A 26,225-nucleotide genomic window follows, 5' to 3' on the forward strand; every position below is an offset into this window, starting at 1 on the left:
CCCAAAATCTGTCTTTAAAATATCAGAACATACTATACAACAAGGGATAAGCTACTATAAACATAGGTTTAACTAGATGGACGCAAGTCTTTATTCAGCCTCACCTACTATGTAACTATGTAGCAGAGCAGGGGAGGCCGGGGAACAGCTGATCTGGGGAGGTAAGGGAGCAGCAGAGCAGGGGAAGCTGGAGTCCGGCAGCAGAGGAGCATACCAAAGCTGGTAAGACCTGCCTCCCCTCCACCTCACCCTCCGTCACCTTACTCCCTTTTACACCAGTGAAACGCCTACGCTGCCATGTTTGTTGTGGAAAAAGGCTATCCATCCCACAGCAGCTTATGCGCAGAGGAAGTAATGACAGTGGTGGTGGGGGCAACCCCAAGTGGCTCAATGTGAATATCAGGGGGGGTCTATGGACGACGTACACTGCTCAGATCCTCGCCTCAATGTCAGAATGATTTTTGGTAGCCAAGATATCGCCTGGAGGCGTGGACTGCTGAGCACCTGGACCACGGTGTTCTCCTGGAGACGTGGACTGCTGAGCACTTGGACCACGGTTTCCTCCTGGAGACGTGGACTGCTGAGCACCTGGACCACGGTGTTCTCCTGGAGACGTGGACTGCTGAGCACTTGGACCACGGTTTCCTCCTGGAGACGTGGACTGCTGAGCACCTGGACCACGGTGTCCTCCTGGAGGTGTGGACTGCTGAGCACCTGGACCATGGTGTTCTCCTGGAGGCGTGGACTGCTGAGCACCTGGACCACGGTGTTCTCCTGGAGGCATGGACTGCTGAGCACCTGGACCACGGTATTCTCCTGGAGGCGTGGACTGCTGAGCACCTGGACCACGGTTTCCTCCTGGAGACGTGGACTGCTGAGCATCTGGACCACAGTGTCCTCCTGGAGATGTGGACTGCTGAGCACCTGGACCACGGTGTTCTCCTGGAGGCATGGACTGCTGAGCACTTGGACCACGGTGTCCTCCTGGAGGCGTGGACTGCTGAGCACCTGGACCACGGTGTTCTCCTGGAGGCGTGGACTGCTGAGCACCTGGACCACGGTTTCCTCCTGGAGACGTGGACTGCTGAGCATCTGGACCACAGTGTCCTCCTGGAGATGTGGACTGCTGAGCGCCTGGACCACGGTGTCCTCCTGGAGGCGTGGACTGCTGAGCACCTGGACCACGGTGTTCTCCTGGAGACGTGGACTGCTGAGCACTTGGACCACGGTTTCCTCCAGGAGACGTGGACTGCTGAGCACCTGGACCACGGTGTTCTCCTGGATGCGTGGACTGCTGAGCACCTGGACCACGGTGTTCTCCTGGAGGCATGGACTGCTGAGCACCTGGACCACGGTATTCTCCTGGAGACGTGGACTGCTGAGCACTTGGACCACGGTGTCCTCCTGGAGGCGTGGACTGCTGAGCACCTGGACCACGGTGTTCTCCTGGAGGCATGGACTGCTGAGCACCTGGACCACGGTTTCCTCTTGGAGACGTGGACTGCTGAGCATCTGGACCACAGTGTCCTCCTGGAGATGTGGACTGCTGAGCGCCTGGACCACGGTGTCCTCCTGGAGGCGTGGACTGCTGAGCACCTGGACCACGGTGTTCTCCTGGAGGCGTGGACTGCTGAGCACCTGGACCACGGTTTCCTCCTGGAGACGTGGACTGCTGAGCATCTGGACCACAGTGATCTCCTGGAGATGTGGACTGCTGAGCGCCTGGACCACGGTGTCCTCCTGGAGGCGTGGACTGCTGAGCACCTGGACCATGGTGTCCTCTGCAGGCGTGCTGACCAGTGTCCGAAACAGTGTCCTCTAGGTGGCTAGGTGTGTCTGGAAAAAGAGATAAAAAAAGTGTGTGAGTGTGTAAGGGACACTGTGTGCAGCATGTGTGTGTGTGCCTCTTACACACACAAATGCAGAACATACTGCCCCTTTTACACACAAATTCCGAACATACTGGGCCTCACACACATACTACCCCTTACACACAAATGCTGAACATACTGCCTCTCAGACACTCCCCACGCATACTGCCTGTCACGATCCGAGCTGTCAGACAGACTTTCTTACCGGCTAAGTGCCTCCGCAGGTTCAGCTTGCGGTCCAGACGTCATCTCTGCCGGCGTCCTGTCTCCCAGTGACAGTCCCCAGTGCACGGCAATCCACCTGTCCGCCGCCATTGCTCCCAGTATCCAGCATGGTGTGCACAAACACACTTTCCCGCCATAGCAGACATGGGGGCTGCCATGTTCTTCCCAGTCACATGTCTGTGCTGTCCAATCCTGTTGGTTCTGATCTCCCTGTCATACTTCCTCGGCCAATCCTGGCCACCCAGTGGGGATAAGTATGCTGGGAGCTCTCAGAACCATTGCTAGTGCTTCAGTTGTCTCCAGTGTATGGTCAGCTGTCCTTGTCTCCTTGCAAGTGTATTTCTCTGCTGGTGTTGTCTTCCATGCTGCAGTGTGTTCCAGGTTGTTCCATCTCCTGTGAAGTCCAGGTTATTCCACCGCCTGTGATCCTGCCTCTCAGCCCAGCGACCAAGCCTAGCTCCGGGACTCTGGTCCTTCCGATGCTCCAGCATCATCCACCATCGATGTTTCATCGCTAGTCCGATATTCCGGATCTCCTGCTTCCGTCCGTCATTCCGGACCCACAGTCATCTCCCGTCCGTCATTCCGGACCCACAGCCTTCTTCCATATCCGATACCCGGATCCGATGTTCCCACATCATCATCGATAGTCCGATATTCCGGATTTCCAAGCCAAGCTTTCGTCCGTCATTCCGGACCCACAGTCAAGCTCAAGCCTTCCGTCCGTCATTCCGGACCCACAGTCTTCACATCCGATGTTCCACCATCGATCCCACATATCATCACATCTGTAAAGTATTGCAATCTGCATGAACTCTGTTATTTCTCCTGCATACTTTACTGTCTGTTTATATTACAACCATCTGCAAATAAACTCTGGTTGTATTTTACCTCTGACTGCTTATTGGCTCTGGGTGCACTGTCGCGCACTCCATGCGCAAGGGTCCTCTCCAACCTCACTGGTCCAGGTCCCCACCAGAGGTCTCAGTCTTGTCGACTGAGTCCCCTGGTGTGACAGTAAGCACTAGCCAAATGGATCCAGCCGCAAACCAAGCATCTCCACCCAGCCCTGTACAGCAACTGGCTGTTCGCTTGGATCAGCAAGAGGCTGCGCAGAGCCAAGTGATTCATTGTCTGCAAGATCTGTCTTCCCGGCTGGATAAGCTACAGACCACTCTCAGTGGCCCTGAGCCTGTCAGAGAACTTCCAAGTCCAGTTCATCCTCCTGTAATGGCTGCTGCACCTCGTCTTCATCTCTCTGTCCCCACCAAGTATGATGGGAACCCCAAGACCTGTCGAGGTTTTCTCAATCAGTGTGAGATTCACTTTGAGCTGCAACCCAGCAACTTCCCTACTGAAAGGGTCAAGATCGCCTACATCATCTCCCTCCTGTGTGGAGCAGCGTTAGAATGGGCATCTCCCTTATGGGAAAGATCTGATGCCATCCTGTCCAATTACAAGGACTTCGTGTCAACATTCCGGCGTATCTTCGATGAGCCTGGGAGATCAGCATCTGCCTCCACTGAACTCCTCCGTCTCAGACAGGGATCCCGCTCCGTCGGGCAATATCTGGTCCAGTTCCAGATTCTGGCCTCTGAACATTCCTGGTGTGATGGGTCCTTATACGCAGCTTTCTGGCATGGCCTATCCGATCGTATTAAGGATGAAATCGCTACCAGAGACTTACCCTCAGGTCTAAGTAACCTTATTTCATTGTGCATCAAAGTAGACCTATGCTTCCGAGAAAGGGCTGTAGAACGTCACAAGAGCGCTCCAGTTAAAGTGCCAACTCCTCCGCCTTCTTTACCCACTGCTCCTGCGGTCCATTCCAAAGAAGAACCAATGGAGATAAACCGTTTCCGTTTGTCTCCAGGAGAACGTCGACGTCGACGGTTGGCACAGCTCTGCCTGTATTGTGCCGATCCTGTACATCAAATTTCTGCATGCCCCAAAGCGTCAGGAAAACTCCTAGCCCGTCAAGGAGAGGGTAGGCTAGGAGTAATTAAGTCCTCTCCATCAGCAACTGATTGTGTCCTTCCAGTTTCCCTACAAGTTGGTCAGCATTTCAAGACTGTCTCCGCACTTCTTGATTCCGGTGCCGCTGGCAACTTCGTTACTGCAGAACTGGTCCGCAAGTGGGGGTTACCCACTGAAAGTCTTTCCAAGACTGTCTTCCTTACTGCTGTGGATGGCAGTAGGATTCCTGATGCGACAGTCTCCCGCAGAACTTTGCCACTTACAGTAAAAGTGGGAGTCCTGCACACTGAACTTTTGTCCTTCCTGGTTTTACCCCGAGCCACTCATGCTTTGGTTCTGGGTTTACCCTGGCTCCGTCTTCACAATCCTCGTCTTGATTGGAAGACATCGGAAATCCTTTCCTGGGATCCTTCCTGCTCCGGTACCTGTCTCCAAAAGGTACTCCCAGCTCGTCATTCTTCAGCCGATGCAGCAGACCTTCCGCCTCTTCCCTACCAAGAGTACTCAGATGTATTCAGCAAGTCTGGCGCTGATGTCCTACCTCCTCACAGACCGTGGGATTGCCCTATCGAACTTATCCCAGGCAAAGAACCACCCAGAGGTAGAACCTATCCTCTCTCTCTTCCAGAGACTCAAGCCATGACCAATTACATCAAGGAAAATCTGGCAAAGGGATTCATCCGTCCTTCGACTTCTCCTGCTGGCGCAGGATTCTTCTTCGTCAAGAAGAAGGATGGAGGCCTACGTCCCTGCATTGATTATCGCGGCCTCAATGACATTACAGTAAAGAACCGATATCCGTTGCCCCTCATCACCGAGCTGTTTGACCGTGTCAGCGGTGCAACCATCTTTACGAAACTCGATCTGAGGGGTGCATACAATCTCATCCGCATACGAGAGGGTGACGAGTGGAAGACGGCGTTTAATACCAGAGACGGCCACTATGAGTACCTCGTCATGCCCTTTGGGCTCAGCAATGCCCCAGCCGTGTTCCAGCACTATGTCAATGAGATTTTTCGGGACATTCTGTATCGTCATGTAGTTGTATATCTCGATGACATTTTAATCTACGCCAATAACATCACAGAACATCGTTATTGGGTCAAAGAGGTTCTGTCCCGGCTGCGAGCTAATCATCTCTACTGTAAACTGGAGAAGTGTGTCTTCGAGGTGAAGTCTATACCCTTCCTAGGGTACATTGTCTCCTGTTCTGGTCTTCAAATGGACCCAGGAAAACTGCAGGCCATCCAAGATTGGCTAATTCCCTCTTCGCTGAAAGGTATTCAACGTTTCCTGGGTTTTGCCAATTATTACAGAAAATTCATTCGTAATTTCTCGTCTATTGTGGCTCCCATCACTGCCTTAACGAAAAAGGGGTCTAATCCAGCGAAGTGGCCGGCAGAAGCCATCGAAGCCTTCCATCTGTTGAAACAGAGGTTCACTTCCGCTCCTGTTTTAAGACAACCTGATACCACCTTGCCCTTTATTCTCGAGGTTGATGCCTCCTCCGTGGGTGTTGGGGCAGTCCTCTCGCAGAAAGCGCCCGATGGTCGTCTTCATCCCTGTGGGTTCTACTCCCGTAAGTTCCTGCCTGCAGAGCGTAACTATGCCATCGGTGACCAAGAGCTCCTCGCCATCAAGTTGGCATTAGAAGAATGGAGATATCTTCTAGAGGGCGCTGTTCATGAGATCACAATTATCACAGACCATAAGAATCTTCTGTATCTCAAGTCTGCTCAATGTTTAAATCCCCGTCAAGCCAGATGGACACTTTTCTTTTCCAGGTTCCGTTTCAAGCTGTCGTTCTGTCCAGGGACACAAAACCGAAAAGCTGATGCCCTTTCCCGCTCATGGGAGCAAGAAAGTGAGTCTAAGTCCACACATCAACATTTTATTATTGATCCAGTGGCCTTCTCCGCAACGAGAGTTTCAAATCTCACGCCCCCTACAGGGAATAGATATGTAAAGCCAGATCTAAGAAAGAAGTTGCTCTGTTGGGCGCATTCTTCAAAATTCGCTGGCCATGCAGGCATTCAGAAAACTTACGAGTTTATCACCAGGTCCTACTGGTGGCCGTCCCTCAAACAGGATGTACAGGACTTTGTTTCCTCTTGTGCTAAATGTGCTCAGCACAAGACCAGTCGTCAGTCTCCTCCTGGGCAATTGATGCCACTGTCAGTGCCACATCGTCCTTGGACGCATATCTCTATGGACTTTGTAACTGATCTTCCAGAGTCTGACAAATTCACCACCATCTGGGTGATTGTTGACCGGTTCACCAAGATGGCTCACTTTGTTCCCCTCACCGGTCTTCCGTCAGCTTCCAAGCTGTCCCAGCTCTTCATCAAAGAGATATTCAAGCTTCATGGGCTGCCTCTCGAAATCATCTCCGATAGAGGAGTCCAATTTGTAGCCAAGTTCTGGCGAAGCCTGTGCTCCCTGCTTCAAATCAAGTTAAAGTTTTCCACAGCCTACCACCCTCAAACCAATGGCCAAACGGAGAGGGTGAATCAGGACCTTGAAGCATTTCTCCGCACATATGTCTCTTCTTCCCAAGATGACTGGGCTCAACTCCTTCCATGGGCAGAGTTCTGCCATAATAACCAATATCATTCTTCATCAAATGTCACTCCATTCCTTGCCAATTATGGGTTTCATCCTCGAGTTCCTGACTTCACTCTGCAACCTGTGTCCTCTGTTCCAGTGGTCGACACGACCATCCGGCAATTCGTCAAATCCTGGACGCTCATTCGTTCTTCACTTCTGAAGGCTTTAAGCAGGTACAAAAAATTTGCCGACAGGAAACGCAGAGCTGTGCCAGCCCTCCGTCCAGGAGATCGTGTCTGGTTGTCAACCAAGAATCTTCGATTGAGAGTGCCATCGATGAAGTTCGCTCCCCGATATATTGGTCCTTTCCCAGTTGAGCGAGTCGTCAATCCAGTAGCTTACAAGCTCAAGTTGCCGCCCTATTTGAAAGTGCCAGCTACATTCCACATTTCGCTGCTCAAGCCGCTGGTTCTGAATCGCTTTCATTCCAAGCTCCCCAAGGCTCCTAAGGTTTGCACCCAGCGTGGAACAGAATATGAGGTCAGTAAAATCTTGGACTCTCGCATCCGATATGGTCGTCTGCAATATCTGATCGATTGGAAGGGCTACGGCCCCGAAGAGCGATCATGGACCAATGCCATCGATGTCCATGCTCCCAGACTCATCCGGGCGTTCCACTCCAAGTTTCCCCACAAGCCTGAAAGGTGTCCTGGGGCCACCCTTAAAGGGGGGGGGTGCTGTCACGATCCGAGCTGTCAGACAGACTTTCTTACCGGCTAAGTGCCTCCGCAGGTTCAGCTTGCGGTCCAGACGTCATCTCTGCCGGCGTCCTGTCTCCCAGTGACAGTCCCCAGTGCACGGCAATCCACCTGTCTGCCGCCATTGCTCCCAGTATCCAGCATGGTGTGCACAAACACACTTTCCCGCCATAGCAGACATGGGGGCTGCCATGTTCTTCCCAGTCACATGTCTGTGCTGTCCAATCCTGTTGGTTCTGATCTCCCTGTCATACTTCCTCGGCCAATCCTGGCCACCCAGTGGGGATAAGTATGCTGGGAGCTCTCAGAACCAATGCTAGTGCTTCAGTTGTCTCCAGTGTATGGTCAGCTGTCCTTGTCTCCTTGCAAGTGTATTTCTCTGCTGGTGTTGTCTTCCATGCTGCAGTGTGTTCCAGGTTGTTCCATCTCCTGTGAAGTCCAGGTTATTCCACCGCCTGTGATCCTGCCTCTCAGCCCAGCGACCAAGCCTAGCTCCGGGACTCTGGTCCTTCCGATGCTCCAGCATCATCCACCATCGATGTTTCATCGCTAGTCCGATATTCCGGATCTCCTGCTTCCGTCCGTCATTCCGGACCCACAGTCATCTCCCGTCCGTCATTCCGGACCCACAGCCTTCTTCCATATCCGATACCCGGATCCGATGTTCCCACATCATCATCGATAGTCCGATATTCCGGATTTCCAAGCCAAGCTTTCGTCCGTCATTCCGGACCCACAGTCAAGCTCAAGCCTTCCGTCCGTCATTCCGGACCCACAGTCTTCACATCCGATGTTCCACCATCGATCCCACATATCATCACATCTGTAAAGTATTGCAATCTGCATGAACTCTGTTATTTCTCCTGCATACTTTACTGTCTGTTTATATTACAACCATCTGCAAATAAACTCTGGTTGTATTTTACCTCTGACTGCTTATTGGCTCTGGGTGCACTGTCGCGCACTCCATGCGCAAGGGTCCTCTCCAACCTCACTGGTCCAGGTCCCCACCAGAGGTCTCAGTCTTGTCGACTGAGTCCCCTGGTGTGACACTGCCCCTTATACACACAGATGCCAAACATACTGCCCCTTACACACACCACACATACTGCCCCTTACACACAAATACCAAACATACTGCCCCTCACATGTACCACACACATACTGACCCTTACACACAAATGCCAAACATACTGCCCCTTACACCACACACATACTGCCCCTTACACACAAATGCGGAACATACTGCCCCTCACACACACCACACACATACTTCCCCTTATACACATAAATGCCATAATACTCCCCCTTACACACAAATGCTGTACATACTGTCCCTTACACACACCACACACATACTGCCTCTTACAAACACCACACATACTGCCTCTTATACACACAGCACCCACTGCCCCTAATATACAAACTGCCCTTTACACACACTCTAACTACTCTTTACACACACACACCACCTACTGCCCCTTACACACACACTCACATACCGCTCCTACACACACACACTGTACATACTTATTATAAGAGTAACCTGCCCTAAATACTAAAATAGGTGGGTATGATTAAATATATTTTAAAGACCATATAATCAATATATCACAATTAAAATCAAGCATGAACATATAGGGGCAAATTTACTAGGATGTGTATTCTCCTTCACATGTGATGTTGCTATGGGCAACCAATCAGATCCTGACTACTATCTTCTAGAGTCTAGAGTCACATGTGAAGTAGAATACACATCTTAGTAAATTTCCCCCATAATATCTAACCAGATACATTATCTAGAAACACAATCTTAATACTGTATACTGTATATATAAATGAGATGCATTTATGTATCCACCCGATTCCTACGGATTGTGCTGAGAAATCGGGTGAAAAGTGGCCAAATGGCCTGTGACTGACATCCGCTATAACCCGATGCCCGGTCCCGTGCGCACCGGTTTGGAGGCCGGATCTGCTGCACATACAATAAATCAGATGTGCAGCCGCCAGCTGGGCGCATTGCATCTGATTTTCCTGGATCTCCTGCGGCAGCGCACCGGTAGTCCTTTTACATGCAATAAATCAAATGTATATATGGCACATGAAGCGCTAAATCGGATGATGGACTCCTTGGGGTGTACACCGGGAAACAGGTGCGATGGGTATGGGTATACTTAAGGTGCCCATACACGGTGCAATTTTTCCTGTGCGTTTTGTACTAAATCGCATTGGATGCGATCCAATCGCATGCAATGCGATCCGAAGGCAGTGCAAAATGTATGTGCGGCACATTCTTTTGTACTGTGCGATGATATGCCCGCGGGAGCGCGCATCGCATGGTGCAATCGTATGTATGGGCACCATAGGTCCTGATTGTTACATGCGTCCATCCTCCCGACCTCCCGTACGGCTGCTGGACTAAGCAGGCTCTTTCCTCAACGGAACTCGGCCACAGGTACCACTATGAGTGTAACGGATCCCGACACAGGTGGGGGTATCAATAACGGGTAGTTTCCACTCCTCCGCGTTTCGCTCCTATAGGGAACTTTATCAGAGTCTCTATATAAAAGCTCAGTGCTGCTGCCGTACCGGAGGCGCACTGGTGCACCAGCAGATATAGGCAGCCCCAGAGTCTCACATAAATCTTATATGCAGCCCTCAGCGCACATTGTGGGTGCACATCTTTTTAGCACCCACTATGTATCGCAACTTGATAAGGGGGGAATGTAAGAGTCGGGTCAGGGGGGGTACACAGAGAGGGGGTGGGGGGATGCAAATAGGCAGCGGGGAGATCCTGGCTGCAAGAGAGGCAAATAGGAGGGGGGGGGGGCACATTCATTTGTATGGGTATTTTTATTTATTTTTTCATTCGCCCATCTCTGCCCGCCGCCTATTTACGTCCCCTTTGTCGTCGTCCCCCGCCCCCCCATGTGCATGCACCCCTTACTTCCCTACATATTTAGATCATGTTTCTAGATCACATAACATATATATAGGTTCACGCTGAATATTGGAACACACATATATACTGCCACTTTTGCACAGTTACACACCACACATACTGTCCCTTACACACACACACATACACATATAATATACTACCCCTTACACACACAAAAACTGCACTTACACTCACACACCATACACAGTGCTCCTTACACACATATATAATGCTCCTTATACACAAATAACATACTGCTCCGTACACACACATACCTCCCAACTGTCACGATTCCATACCACCCGGCAGTATGGTCGTTATTGAGATCCTACCTGCAGCAGGTAGGATCTCAATAACGACCGACCGACCCGCGGGACCGCGCATCGGATCGGTATCGGTCCACACCAAGACAGAAAAGGGCCCAATCACCACACAATCTACATCCAATTGGTCGGAATTGGATCTAGATTGAGGGGATCGGGCCCTAGTCGTCCTGGTGTGTACCCAGCATAACACACACATGACATACTGCCCCTTACACACACACACACATACCTCCCAACTGTCACGATTACAGCGGGACAGTCACGATTTTCGGGTCCTGTCCCGCTGTCCCACCCGCGGCAGGCATTGTCCCGCTGCGGGGGGTGGCAGTTGGGAGACCCCCCAATCTAATAGAATAGACGCTGTGCGCATGCGCACAGCGTCTATTCTCGTATAAAAATGAGGTCGCGGCTATTAGCATAAGTCATGCCCTCATTTGCATACGCCCCGCCCCCTTTTCGGGCGCTCGCTATTTCCCTATTTCTTCGGCACGAAAGTTGGGAGGTATACACACACACACACACACCATACTACACCACATACACTACCCAGTGGCAAACGCAGTATTTTCAGAAGGGGGTTTCCAGAGGGGCGGAGCAAAGCACGGAGATGGACACTTAGGTGACCCAGTATATGCCGGGTCAGTTAAAGTATTATAGATAGACCAAATGTACATAAATAATAATTGTAATAATAAAAAAAATATATATATATACATATACACATACATATATATCTATCTATATAAATCTATCTATCTATCTATCTATCTATCTATCTATATATATATATATATATATATATATATATATATATATACAGGGGCGTCAACAGCAGTGTAGACCCCTGGGCATAGCAATGTATTGGGGCCCCTACCGATCCTCCAGCGGTAGGGGTGGAGGAAGCTTTGGTGTCCCGCGAGTGGTAGGAGGTATTGTATCAACCGCTCAGCATGTAGGGCCTGGATCAGTAATTTCCACTAATTACCCCTTTACTGCACAGATGGTGGGAGATGGGGTGGGAGAAGGGGGCATCGGGCTGAATGAAGGGGCCCTGATACACAACTTCCAGGGTGGTAGAGGATGTTTTATATGCAGAGGAGGAGTGTATAGTGGAGTGGGCTTATTATTCATAATTTTCTGGTGGGAGGACAGCTTGCTTGACTGCAGATATCTCCAGTTCCTGGAAATAAATTTCTTAGTTTTTAAAAACTAGAGAATCCCACCTACCAAATGGTACTGGGGACTAGGGGATCAGAGTTCAGGAGGCAGAGCAATCTGCCAACGAGTATATAAAACTACACACCAGGTGTGTGGAGCTGGAGCAGTAACCAGCTGCTGGAAGGCTGATATCTCTGGTTGTGGGAACAGTAGGGACAAGCTACTAGTGTCCGTCAAAGGGGAAGAGTCCCAGCTTTTGGAATATACCCTCAGAAAAACTCTACGTCAGACAAAACCTGAAATATCTGACTGGGAAGAGCAATTAACAGGCTTGGATGGGGACCATTGCTTTGAAGTCAGATATCTCCGGTTCCCAAGAGCCGATTTTCAAAATTCTTGCAGCTATGGAAAGAGAGGACCCTCAGCTTTCAGACTAGGGCACTTAGTCTCCTGGGGGGGGGGGGTTTCTGGGTACTCAGAAACCCCCCCTGCGTGCGCTACTGCTACCGATTACACTGCGGCCTAGGACTGAGTCGGATAATACCTGCCCAGTCAGTGCCCCGGGCAATAAGCCCCGGCCAGGATGAGCAGAAGATCCCGCCCATAGGAGGGGTCGGGGAGCCGGCGGCGGAGTAACGTCCTGGACTTGCGCAGAGGAGTCCGTAGTTATCTCTGCGCATGCGCTCAGGCTGCAGATCAGGGGCGGTGCCAGCGCCGGGCTGAGGGAGGGCATGCAGGCTTACTGGGGTTTTACCGTGCATCCTGACTCCCTGGCTTATGATTGGTTGTGCGGGGATCAGGTGGGCGGCTCTGCAAACAGCAGCCGGAGTGTAGCAGCTGCTGTATAGCTAGTGTTAACTTGGCTGCCTCGCGCTGCTGATCAGGGAGCAGGGCCCAGGTGACGGACAGAAGGAAGCAGCCAATCAGCCCTCCACGTTCCCCGTGTTCCTGCTACTCACACGGGACGGGAGCCGGGGCTGCTGTGGCCGTGCTCTGTGTGCTGCTGCTGCTGTACATTCCTCAGCAGGGAGGGGGAGGACGGGGGACTGAGGAGAGACAGAGAACATAGAGATATGGGGGGCACTGGGTACAGGAGGGTCCTGTGATAGGTGGGCTGACCGTGCTACGTACCTTGTTGGTTGGAACTTTGTATGGTGGTTTATAAGCCAGCAACACCCCTGACAGCACTTATTCCCCCTTCACCAAGTGGGATTACCAATGCCACCACTTTATACCCATGGGCAGCTGCATCGGCATCACTGTGTGGTGGTCACTGTGACTAATTATTCCCAGGCCACCGGAAACATTACCAGTAGTGGTGTAATGTCAGGTTTGTGTAACCGGCGGATCCCAGCCACAGAAGATATAATGTAAGTTCTGTGGTATAAAAATGTATTTGGACAACTGCAGCAGGAACAGGTGGTGGCAGTATCTAGTATATGCAGCTGCCCGCGGATGGTAGTGTGTGATGGAGGTCAGGTGTCAGCGGTGTGCGCTGGAGCAGAGGTGTTGTCGGTGTGCGATGGAGGGCAGGTGTCCTCGGTGTGCGATGGAGGACAGGTGTCCTCGGTGTGCGATGGAGGACAGGTGTCCTCGGTGTGCAATGGCAGACAGGTGTCCTCGGTGTGCGATGGAGGTCAGGTGTCGTCGGTGTGCGATGGAGGTCAGGTGTCGTCGGTGTGCTATGGAGGACAGGTGTCAGCGGTGTGTGATGGAGGTCAGGTGTCGTTGGTGTGCGCTGGAAGACAGGTGTCGTCGGTGTGCGATGGAGGACAGGTGTCCTCGGTGTGCGATGGAGGACAGGTGTCCTCGGTGTGCGATGGAGGTCAGGTGTCGTCGGTGTGCGCTGGAAGACAGGTGTCGTCGGTGTGCGATGGAGGACAGGTGTCCTCGGTGTGCGATGGAGGACAGGTGTCCTCGGTGTGCGATGGAGGACAGGTGTCCTCGGTGTGCGATGGAGGACAGGTGTCGTCGGTGTGCAAAGTGTGCGATGGAGGTCAGGTAATGTCGGTGTGCGCTGGAAGACAGGTGTCGTCGGTGTGCGCTGGAGGACAGGTGTCGTCGGTGTGCGTTGGCGGACAGGTGTCCTCGGTGTGCGATGGAGAACAGGTGTCGTCGGTGTGCGATGTAGGACAGGTGTCCTCGGTGTGCGATGGAGGACAGGTGTCCTCGGTGTGCGATGGAGGACAGGTGTCCTCGGTGTGCGATGGAGGACAGGTGTCCTCGGTGTGCGATGGAGGACAGGTGTCCTCGGTGTGCGATGGAGGACAGGTGTCCTCGGTGTGCGATGGAGGACAGGTGTCCTCGGTGTGCGATGGAGGACAGGTGTCCTCGGTGTGCGATGGAGGTCAGGTGTCAGCGGTGTGCGCTGGAGGTCAGGTGTCAGCGGTGTGCGCTGGAGGACCGGTGTCGTTGGTGTGTGATGGAGGACAGGTGTCGTCGGTGTGCGATGGAGGACAGGTGTCGTTGGTGTGCGCTGGAGGTCAGGTGTCAGCGTTGTGCGAAGGAAGACAGGTGTCGTCGGTGTGCGATGGAGGATTGGTGTCGTCGGTGTGAGATGGAGGAGAGGTGTGGTCGGTGTGCGATGGAGGACAGGTGTCAGCGTTGTGCGAAGGAAGACAAGTGTCGTCGGAGTGCGATGGAGGAGAGGTGTCGTCGGTGTGCGATGGAGGACAGGTGTCAGCGTTGTGCGATGGAGGACAGGTGTCAGCGTTGTGCGAAGGAAGACAAGTGTCGTCGGAGTGCGATGGAGGAGAGGTGTCGTCGGTGTGCGATGGAGGACAGGTGTCAGCGTTGTGCGATGGAGGACAGGTGTCAGCGTTGTGCGAAGGAAGACAAGTGTCGTCGGTGTGCGATGGAGGACAGGTGTCAGCGTTGTGTGATGGAGGACAGGTGTCGTCGGTGTGCGATGGAGGATTGGTGTCGTCGGTGTGAGATGGAGGAGAGGTGTCGTCGGTGTGTGATGGAGGACAGGTGTCAGCGTTGTGCGAAGGAAGACAAGTGTCGTCGGAGTGCGATGGAGGACTGGTGTCGTCGGTGTGCGATGGAGGAGAGGTGTCGTCGGTGTGCGATGGAGGACAGGTGTCAGCGTTGTGCGATGGAGGACAGGTGTCAGCGTTGTGCGAAGGAAGACAGGTGTCGTCGGAGTGCGATGGAGGACAGGTGTCGTCGGTGTGCGTTGGCGGACAGGTGTCCTCGGTGTGCGATGGAGGACAGGTGTCGTCGGTGTGCGATGGAGGACAGGTGTCAGCGTTGTGCGATGGAGGACAGGTGTCAGCGTTCTGCGATGGAGGACCGGTGTCGTCGGTGTGCGATGGAGGACAGGTGTCAGCGTTGTGCGATGGAGGAGAGGTGTCGTCGGTGTGCGATGGAGGACAGGTGTCGTCGGTGTGCGAAGGAAGACAGGTGTCGTCGGAGTGCGATGGAGGACAGGTGTCGTCGGTGTGCGTTGGCGGACAGGTGTCCTCGGTGTGCGATGGAGGACAGGTGTCAGCGTTGTGCGATGGAGGACAGGTGTCAGCGTTCTGCGATGGAGGACCGGTGTCGTCGGTGTGCGATGGAGGAAAGGTGTCCTCGGTGTGCGATGGAGGACAGGTGTCGTTGGTGTGCGATGGAGGACAGGTGTCGTTGGTGTGCGATGGAGGAAAGGTGTCCTCGGTGTGCGATGGAGGACTGGTGTCGTCGGTGTGCGATGGAGGACTGGTGTCGTCGGTGTGCGATGGAGGAGAGGTGTCGTCGGTGTGCGATGGAGGACCGGTGTCAGCGTTGTGCGATGGAGGACAGGTGTCAGCGTTGTGCGATGGAGGACAGGTGTCATCAGTGAGCAATGGAGGACAGTCCCCACAGAAGTAACCACGCTACTTGGTTTATTAACCAGTAGATGACAAATTGAGGAAAAAAGCCAAGATATACAGTATGTGGACACATCTGTAGATACACCCGCACACCCTGTGGCCCTTCGGTCCTCTTCTCCAGCAGAATCCATAGGGTACCTGTAAAGGGATAATACATACTCACCTAATCCAGTGTATTTATTAACCATTTCTTAATTAGAAGAACCACTTAGAGACCCATCAGCCAATTAGGGAGCACCACATAGTAGCACTCTCCTGTTACACAAGCGGAGCCCATACGCTATGGAGGGAAATCCCCAAAGAAGTATGGCCCTTATTCTGGTTCACTCGCAAAGGTAAATTCCTTCTCAAATGAAAAACCATGTGCACTGCAGTTGGGGCAGATGTAACTTGTGCAGAGAGAATTAGATTTGGGTGAGTTATTTTGTTTCTGTGCAGGGTAAATACTGACTGCTTTATTTTTACACTGCAATATAGATCTCATTTTAAAACCCCACCCAAATCTAACTCTCTCTCTCTCTCTGCACATGTAACATCTGCCCCACCTACAGTGCACATGGTTGGTTAGAAGGTTGAGTGGGATACCTTTGTTGTTGCTTACAGTAGTTTTGTTTAGTGGCAGCTCTTACCTCTGTGAAGGAGTGGGGATGCCGTGACCAGGGCCGCCAAGAGAAATCCTGGGCCCTGGTACAACAACGTCCCAGGGCCCCCATGGGGGTGTGACCACAGAAGGGCATGTTTAGCACATGAGTAAAACCCATTCCTCCAAAGATAGCGGCACTTGGTCAGCTTTCTTCAAAAAAACATCCTTTATTGTCCAACAGTTTTGGGGGTCTCCCCCCATCGTCATGGACAGCAGCACGCTGATGATGGGGGGAGCCCCCGAAACTGTTGGGCCAAAGAGGACTTTTTAAAGAAGTTTGACCAAGTGACCATCTTTGGAGGAATTTATATATATATATATATATATATATATATATATATATATATATATATATATATATACAGATACAGGAACTCAACACTCTCCATAATGAACTAACTCACCTTAGTATACAATTAATCAAATAAATAATGGGGTTTTAGTTCATGAATTGATCAATGCATTTAAGCTTGCAGCCCATCGCCAAGGGACCCCATTTCACTGCAAGTCCTACACTAGCATTTGTTTCTCAAGAGCCTGCCAACTGCCGACACATCATAGCTAAAGTGGATATGTGTTTTTTTTCTGGTTTAAAGCTCACCTGCCAAGTGCCTTATGGCTTTTCAAGATGAGGCAGTCACCTAACACAACACCTGACTTAGAATTAAAGGGGCAGCTGTAACAGGTTACAGATAAATTAGCTCATCTGGGGTGAAAGAGAAAGCTATGATCACAGTAACAAAGGTTAATAAAAATTAACCCACATATATACACACATACAGAGTACCACAACACTCGCCATCCCTGAGAATGGGGTGCAAACAGCACTCGCCATTCCCAGGTTGGGGTGAAAGTGGCCTGTGACCACATGCTCTAATAAATACAGATACAGGAACTCAACACTCTCCATAATGAACTAACTCACCTTAGTATACAATTAATCAAATAAATAATGGGGTTTTAGTTCATGAATTGATCAATGCATTTAAGCTTGCAGCCCATCGCCAAGGGACCCCATTTCACTGCAAGTCCTACACTAGCATTTGTTTCTCAAGAGCCTGCCAACTGCCGACACATCATAGCCGACACATCATAGCTATAGGTGACTGCCTCATCTTGAAAAGCCATAAGGCACTTGGCAGGTGAGCTTTAAACCAGAAAAAAAACACATGTCCACTTTAGCTATGATGTGTCGGCAGTTGGCAGGCTCTTGAGAAACAAATGCTAGTGTAGGACTTGCAGTGAAATGGGGTCCCTTGGCGATGGGCTGCAAGCTTAAATGCATTGATCAATTCATGAACTAAAACCCCATTATTTATTTGATTAATTGTATACTAAGGTGAGTTAGTTCATTATGGAGAGTGTTGAGTTCCTGTATCTGTATTTATTAGAGCATGTGGTCACAGGCCACTTTCACCCCAACCTGGGAATGGCGAGTGCTGTTTGCACCCCATTCTCAGGGATGGCGAGTGTTGTGGTACTCTGTATGTGTGTATATATGTGGGTTAATTTTTATTAACCTTTGTTACTGTGATCATAGCTTTCTCTTTCACCCCAGATGAGCTAATTTATCTGTAACCTGTTACAGCTGCCCCTTTAATTCTAAGTCAGGTGTTGTGTTAGGTGACTGCCTCATCTTGAAAAGCCATAAGGCACTTGGCAGGTGAGCTTTAAACCAGAAAAAAAACACATGTCCACTTTAGCTATGATGTGTCGGCAGTTGGCAGGCTCTTGAGAAACAAATGCTAGTGTAGGACTTGCAGTGAAATGGGGTCCCTTGGCGATGGGCTGCAAGCTTAAATGCATTGATCAATTCATGAACTAAAACCCCATTATTTATTTGATTAATTGTATACTAAGGTGAGTTAGTTCATTATGGAGAGTGTTGAGTTCCTGTATCTGTATTTATTAGAGCATGTGGTCACAGGCCACTTTCACCCCAACCTGGGAATGGCGAGTGCTGTTTGCACCCCATTCTCAGGGATGGCGAGTGTTGTGGTACTCTGTATGTGTGTATATATATATATATATATATATACAGTGGTCGAAGTGGAGAATGGGAAAGTGAAGGATGGTGTTAGGTGCGCGCGCTCCAGAAAAATGGGCATGGTCACGTTAAAAGGGGCGTGTCCTTGAGGGTAGTGTGCCACGCATACTAGAACAATACACATGTGGGACATACCAAAAGTAGACAGGCATAAAAAATACATATACTTGCGGCTGCCGTCCCAGCTACTGCTGCAATGCCCTGGAGTCCTAAAGGACCTGGAGCAGCTGACTGCTGCCCTCCCCCACCATTGCCGAGGTCCCGCAACTTTTCAGTGCTCACCTCTCATTCTGCATCATTCTGGCCACTGCTCCAATTGCTGACAATGGGCATATGTAACCCTTGGCAACGAGCACTTAGGTAAAAAATATATATAATGTATTGGGAACCCAAAGCAGGGGGGAGCAAAATGTCTAATTATGCAGCTGGTGGGAGTGGTCATACTCTCAAATATAAATACATATATATATATATATATATATATATATATATATATATATATATATATATATATATATATACTGTGATATAAGTAGCTGACAAATAAATGTAGTTCAGTTAGATAAAAATGCTCTTTACCCTGTTATGATGAAGCCATACCTCCCAACTTTTGAAAAGGGGGCGCGGCCTCGAGAAAAGGGGGCGTGGCCTCACGGGGTGACGCGAACTCCGGCCACGCCCCCGTTTTCGCCGCTCGTCGGCGCTGAATAGACGCTGTGCGCATGCGCACAGCGTCTATTCTCGGCAAGCTGGGGGGGCTCCCAACTGTCCCCCCCACCGCGGGACAATGGCGGCCCCGGGCGGGACGCGGGAACGTCCCCGAATATCGGGACGTTCCCGTGGAAAGCATGACAGTTGGGAGGTATGATGAAGCACATATTTGTGCACCACGAGTCCTTACTGACGCTGCTGACCTGATGCTTCTGTAAACACAGAGGAGGCAGGGGGAGGCAGAGAACTGCAGCGCTGACTCCCTCCAGAAATTACAGCTTTATCACAGAATGCAGACATGCCAGCGCGGATCCACAGTGTACAGGTCAGATGTCAGCGCTCAGCGCTGCTCTCTCTCTTTCTCCCTGCATCAGAAGGGATCAATGGACTCATGGGATTTGTAGTTTATCCTTAACTGCTTAAAGTGTGACCCAGTAAAAAATAAACTACAATTCCCATGATGCCACTGTTCCTGTTCCCTGGCTGGCCGGGTTCCTCTGTTACGTACGTGCAGTGTCTGTCAGTAATGGAAACTGCAAAAGGGACACTGTGGCGTCCACAGCGGCCGCACCACCGCGAAACCTGGGATCCAGGGAGGAGTGAGATGAGCCCGGGCTCCCCTGACATATGCTGTATCCTTTTACCCCTCCTCTTGTCAGCACTGGGCATAGTAGGCTGCCGGCTCTATGTGTGTCCCGAAACCCGGGCCCCCCTGACAGGCCCGGGCCCCGGTAAAATGTACCGGCCCCCCCTGCCTCTTGGCGGCCCTGGCCGTGACACTGCTGGTTGTCCCCCCCACTCCGCTGGTCCCCGCTGCCACCTGCTGGTCCCTGCTGCCGGTCCCTACCCCAGTCATGTGACCGACACTTGCAGAGGAGCTTCTTCCACAGATTCATATTCACGGTCCCGGGTCTAGTGCATTCACAGTGTCTTCCTCAGTACTGCACATGCGCAGAACCCGTTTTTGTGGGCTGCCCACTGGGAGAGAGAGAACACCTCCCAATGGAACTTCCTTGGGTGACTGGCATGTCAGACTTCCAATAGGAAGTCACTGCCAGTCACAGTAAAGCCAGTGGCAAATTTTACCTGGGGAAGGGGGGGGGGGGGTGTATGCATGACACCCTGGGGTAAATATACTAAGGGTATGAATACGAATTTTCTTATTTGTATTCTGCATACGACTAGTATAGCTGTATACAAATTCAGATTGTGGAAGGGAATTTACTTTCCGCTGTCGTATGAATTTGTGTTTTTATTAATACAAATTCGTATCAGCAGCCTGCACGGATCAGTCAGATCCGTGCAGGCTTCAGTATTAAAAAGAGGGATAAATAAATAATAATAATAACCCCCCCCCCCCACGACCGTAACCAGCCCCAGGTTGTTATTTTGCCAAGTCCCGGGATGCTGCATGGAACCAAGAGGACGCGATCTACACCAGAGGACCCCATGAGTATGATTTCCAGGTACCCCTATGGATTTCTTCAATCTCAGCTGATGGACGGACGGACGTAGACCTACCTATGGGGTCAAGATAGGTAAGTATATGTATGAAAGGTCTGTGTATGTAATAAAGTTTTACTGTTCTGGTGTCAGTGTGTTTATTTTACTATTTGTATTGCTGTGGAACTACATGTTCCAGCGGGCCCTTTAAAGCCCAGCATGCTGGGACTTGTGGTTCTCCAAGTCCCCTGCCTGCGGGGAGGCTTGCTGGGACTCATAGTTCCACAGCAATATACAATAGTTTATTCTTTCTTTTACCCCACCATCAGCCCGGTACCCACGTCACAGGGGTAACGGGGACAGCCCTAGGTTTCAGCCTGGGTAGGTAAATTCTGGCGGGGGGACCCCTTCATTGGGGGGTTCCCACTTCCCCAGGACCCCTGCCCAGGCTGATCGGTCAGGGGGTTAATGCCTCGGCCACGGAACCTTATATAATAAGTGTCCCCCGGCTGTGTCATTACCCTGCTGGCTAGTTGAGCCTGGTGCTGGTTCTTAAAATATGGGGGACCCCTACTCCTTTTGTCCCCCGTGTTTTGGTAATCAGGACCAGCCCTTGAATGTGGGTGGGAGAAGGTGGGCGGGGAGCTGATGTCACATGACACCAGCTGCCCGCCCTGTCTTCGTCCGGAAGCCCACAAATAGAAGTCATTCTCCACTGACTTATATTTGCGAGCCCTGGAGAAATCATTGGATGGTTTTGATGATGTTTCTGGCTGCGGGTACATGCAAGGGGATTGTGTCTTCATGACTGCGGCGGGGGCGTGTAATCGCCGGGGGCGACGTGGCGTAGTTACAAGCTTCTCAGCTTACCGAGTACATCAGAATCAGGGCCATAATGTGCATGGACTTAGGTGTGTGTTGATCATCACTAATCACGTTATAAGAAACGGGCCCATTCATTATTCCGGGACAGTGTAATATTCAGAAAAGGCCATCTACCAATGGCGTTGGTACTGTACCTGCTCCTTCCTATTAGAATGAGCGCCGTTTAGCAACAAGAGATTGGTTTGGATCCCCCTGTACCGCCTGTACTCAGGACCGCCAATAGGGGGGTGCTGTGGGTACAGCTGTCCTGGGCCCCAGCCTCTGGAAGGGCCCTGGGAGCCCATTTTGCCCACTACAGCCCCCCGACTGCCTCTGCTGCGCTCTGTGCGTTGAACAAAGCAGGTCCCAGAGTGCAGCCTTATTCAACCCAGGACGCCAGGGGGCAATTAAAATGCTGCACCGGCTTTTGAGCCAATCGGAGCTTGCGTACCGACAGCCAATCAGAGTGGCTGAGCTCTGAAAGCTCTGATTGGCTCACTAGCCGGTGCTGCATATTAACTGGCCGCCGGCTTCCACAGTTGAAGAAGCCTGCGCTCCGGGGCCTCTGGGCTACAGCTCAGCGGAAGAGGAGATGGGGGAGCAGGAGCCGGGTTACAGTAAGTCAAGTGAGGAGGGGGGGGGGCCCGGGACTCATTTACAGTACAGTACCCTCCAGTGCACGAGCGTGTACTGCCATGTTCTGCTCCAGTGCTATAGAATAGGCAATGTCAGTGATCGTGGAGACAGATGCATTTCAGAGCAGCCGTCCATGGACTGGAACAATTACTCCAGCAATACAGTATTCTATCCGACACCACAACTCGATGTACGTTGGATACCAAACTATTGGGAACATGAGAGGTACATTGATCAATAGGTTGAGAGAATCAGAAAGTGAGAGATTTGGTAAGAAGGTACTTGTTTCCTATCTGGGCGCCCATCGCGGGCATCGCGGGTACATCGCATGCCATTATAATGACATGCGATGCGACCGACGCGATTACCGCGATTTTACATAGGGACCAATGTTAAATGTCCCAATTGACCCGCGATGACCGCGATTTACCATAGGAAACAATGTTAAATGGATCAATTTCCCCAAATTATCATAGGGAACAATGGGAAATGGGGCAAAAACACCCCTGAACATAGAAATGTCCCCCCAAAAGTAGTTGACGCCACCCCGCCATCAACGTGAACCCGAAGCGTGGCGAGCGCAGCGAGGCCGCGAGGGGCGGCGGTACGCGTCCTCCGACCTTTTCATGCCCTACTATCCACTAGGGCGTGGAGTGAGAATAGAATAGTGTGGCGAGCGCAGCGAGCCACCGAGCCCGAAGCGTGGCGAGCGCACGCGGATACCTTCACAGGTAAACGCGTCCCCTCGCGGGCTTCCCAGGTGTCCATGGCGACGCGGTCACCTGGGAAGCCCGCGAAGGGACGCGTTTACCTGTGAAGGTATCCGCGGGTTCACGTTGATGGCGGGGTGGCGTCAACTACTTTTGGGGGGACATTTCAATGTTCAGGGGTGTTTTTGGCCCATTTACTATTGTTCCTATGCTGATTTGGGTAAATTGATCCATTTAACATTGTTTCCTATGGTAAATCGTGGTCATCGCGGGTAAATTGAGGCATTTAACATTGTTCTCTATGGGGAAAATCGCGGGCATCGCTTCTGGCCCATCGCACCCGATTTTTTTATCGGCCGCGATGCCCGCGATGGCCCCGATTTTACCCCCGATGCCCGCGATTAAAATCGTGGGCGCCCAGATAGGAAACAAGTACCGGTAAGAAATCTCCAGTTTTTTTTAAAGCGCCAATCATTTACACTGCAACAGCAGTTTGATTTTGCAGTGTAAATGATTGCCGCTTTAAAAAAAAAAAAAAAAAAAATTCTCACTTTCTGATTCTCTTACCCTATTACATTTCCCCCAAGGTGGTAATTGTTAGTGTAAGTAGATTAGTTCTATAGTCTAATGCTGGGTACACACTAGGGCGACAAGGGTCCGATCCCATCAATCTAGATCCAATTCCGACCGATTGGACGTAGATTGAGTGGTGATTGGGCCCTTTTCTGTCCTGGTGAGGACCGATACCGATCCGATGCGCGGCCCCGCGAGTCGATCGGTCTCTCTTTAGATCCTACCTGCTGCAGGTAGGATCTGAAGAACGACCATACTCCCGGGTGCGGGTCGCCATCGAATCGGACCCGCTCATGGTGCACATCGTGAGTGTGTCGTGCCCACCCGCGACCATCATGAGTGGGTTGGAAGAAACACTGACGTTCTACTTTTAGTTTATTAGTATATTGATATACAGTCCATTGTTCTATGGAGCAATAGATAAGGACTAGCTTACTGCCTGGCCAGACATTTAGGTACAGTACCTTTACTTGTTCCCTCTGTCGTCTCTCCCAGCTGCTGGTGCTTATCCCGAACGAATGCCCTTGCTGCCCGAACAAAGAGGTGACAAATAGCAGGATGGTACGGTGGTGCCATCTCTCCACTGGCTTCCAGCACTCTGATTGGTGGATAGCTCCAGTCATATACCAATGAGCATGCTGACTGCTACTCACTGTCTCTGTCTGGCTATAGGCTGGGAGGCAGGAAGAGAATGCTGGACTCTGATTGGTGGATAGCTCCAGTCATATACCAATGAGCATGCTGACTGCTACTCACTGTCTCTGTCTGGCTATAGGCTGGGAGGCAGGAAGAGAATGCTGAACTCTGATTGGTGGATAGCTCCAGTCATATACCACTGAGCATGCTGACTGCTACTCACTGTCTCTGTCTGGCTATAGGCTGGGAGGCAGGAAGAGAATGCTGGACTCTGATTGGTGGATAGCTCCAGTCATATACCAATGAGCATGCTGACTGCTACTCACTGTCTCTGTCTGGCTATAGGCTGGGAGGCAGGAAGAGAATGCTGGACTCTGATTGGTGGATAGCTCCAGTCATATACCAATGAGCATGCTTACTGCTACTCACTGTCTCTGTCTGGCTATAGGCTGGGAGGCAGGAAGAGAATGCTGGACTCTGATTGGTGGATAGCTCCAGTCATATACCACTGAGCATGCTGACTGCTACTCACTGTCTCTGTCTGGCTATAGGCTGGGAGGCAGGAAGAGAATGCTGGACTCTGATTGGTGGATAGCTCCAGTCATATACCAATGAGCATGCTGACTGCTACTCACTGTCTCTGTCTGGCTATAGGCTGGGAGGCAGGAAGAGAATGCTGGACTCTGATTGGTGGATAGCTCCAGACATATACCAATGAGCATGCTGACTGCTACTCACTGTCTCTGTCTGGCTATAGGCTGGGAGGCAGGAAGAGAATGCTCGACTCTGATTGGTGGATAGCTCCAGACATATACCAATGAGCATGCTGACTGCTACTCACTGTCTCTGTCTGGCTATAGGCTGGGAGGCAGGAAGAGAATGCTCGACTCTGATTGGTGGATAGCTCCAGTCATATACCAATGAGCATGCTGACTGCTACTCACTGTCTCTGTCTGGCTATAGGCTGGGAGGCAGGAAGAGAATGCTGGACTCTGATTGGTGGATAGCTCCAGTCATATACCAATGAGCATGCTGACTGCTACTCACTGTCTCTGTCTGGCTATAGGCTGGGAGGCAGGAAGAGAATGCTGGACTCTGATTGGTGGATAGCTCCAGACATATACCAATGAGCATGCTGACTGCTACTCACTGTCTCTGTCTGGCTATAGGCTGGGAGGCAGGAAGAGAATGCTCGACTCTGATTGGTGGATAGCTCCAGACATAATATACCAATGAGCATGCTGACTGCTACTCACTGTCTCTGTCTGGCTATAGGCTGGGAGGCAGGAAGAGAATGCTGGACTCTGATTGGTGGATAGCTCCAGTCATATACCAATGAGCATGCTGACTGCTACTCACTGTCTCTGTCTGGCTATAGGCTGGGAGGCAGGAAGAGAATGCTGGACTCTGATTGGTGGATAGCTCCAGTCATATACCAATGAGCATGCAGACTGCTACTCACTGTCTCTGTCTGGCTATAGGCTGGGAGGCAGGAAGAGAATGCTGGACTCTGATTGGTGGATAGCTCCAGTCATATACCAATGAGCATGCTGACTGCTACTCACTGTCTCTGTCTGGCTATAGGCTGGGAGGCAGGAAGAGAATGCTGGACTCTGATTGGTGGATAGCTCTCGACATATACCAATGAGCATGCTGACTGCTACTCACTGTCTCTGTCTGGCTATAGGCTGGGAGGCAGGAAGAGAATGCTGGACTCTGATTGGTGGATAGCTCCAGTCATATACCAATGAGCATGCTGACTGCTACTCACTGTCTCTGTCTGGCTATAGGCTGGGAGGCAGGAAGAGAATGCTGGACTCTGATTGGTGGATAGCTCCAGACATATACCAATGAGCATGCTGACTGCTACTCACTGTCTCTGTCTGGCTATAGGCTGGGAGGCAGGAAGAGAATGCTCGACTCTGATTGGTGGATAGCTCCAGACATATACCAATGAGCATGCTGACTGCTACTCACTGTCTCTGTCTGGCTATAGGCTGGGAGGCAGGAAGAGAATGCTGGACTCTGATTGGTGGATAGCTCCAGTCATATACCAATGAGCATGCTGACTGCTACTCACTGTCTCTGTCTGGCTATAGGCTGGGAGGCAGGAAGAGAATGCTGGACTCTGATTGGTGGATAGCTCCAGTCATATACCAATGAGCATGCTGACTGCTACTCACTGTCTCTGTCTGGCTATAGGCAGGGAGGCAGGAAGAGAATGCTGGACTCTGATTGGTGGATAGCTCCAGTCATATACCAATGAGCATGCTGACTGCTACTCACTGTCTCTGTCTGGCTA

At 51.2% G+C, this 26,225-nt stretch overlaps 2 protein-coding genes across 2 annotated transcripts in view; one reads left to right on the forward strand and one right to left on the reverse strand.

The window, feature by feature from the left end:
- Window positions 1-26,225, forward strand: part of LOC146064857 (uncharacterized) — a 116,127-nt gene that overhangs the window by 59,275 nt on the left and 30,627 nt on the right. The gene's annotated exons all lie outside the window — the stretch shown is intronic.
- Window positions 246-26,225, reverse strand: part of LOC146064856 (uncharacterized) — a 27,323-nt gene continuing 1,343 nt past the window's right edge. The window contains exons 2-3 of the mRNA XM_083178786.1: window positions 757-1,836; window positions 246-504 (exon numbers count right to left, since the gene is read on the reverse strand). Coding sequence (XP_083034912.1) covers window positions 400-504; window positions 757-1,773 — 1,122 coding nt within the window. The 5' untranslated portion in view covers window positions 1,774-1,836 and the 3' untranslated portion in view covers window positions 246-399. The remainder of the gene's footprint in view (window positions 505-756; window positions 1,837-26,225) is intronic.

This window comes from Crinia signifera, chromosome 3 (genome assembly GCF_055691185.1).
Source record: "Crinia signifera chromosome 3, ASM5569118v1, whole genome shotgun sequence".
Classification (NCBI taxonomy): domain Eukaryota; kingdom Metazoa; phylum Chordata; class Amphibia; order Anura; family Myobatrachidae; genus Crinia; species Crinia signifera.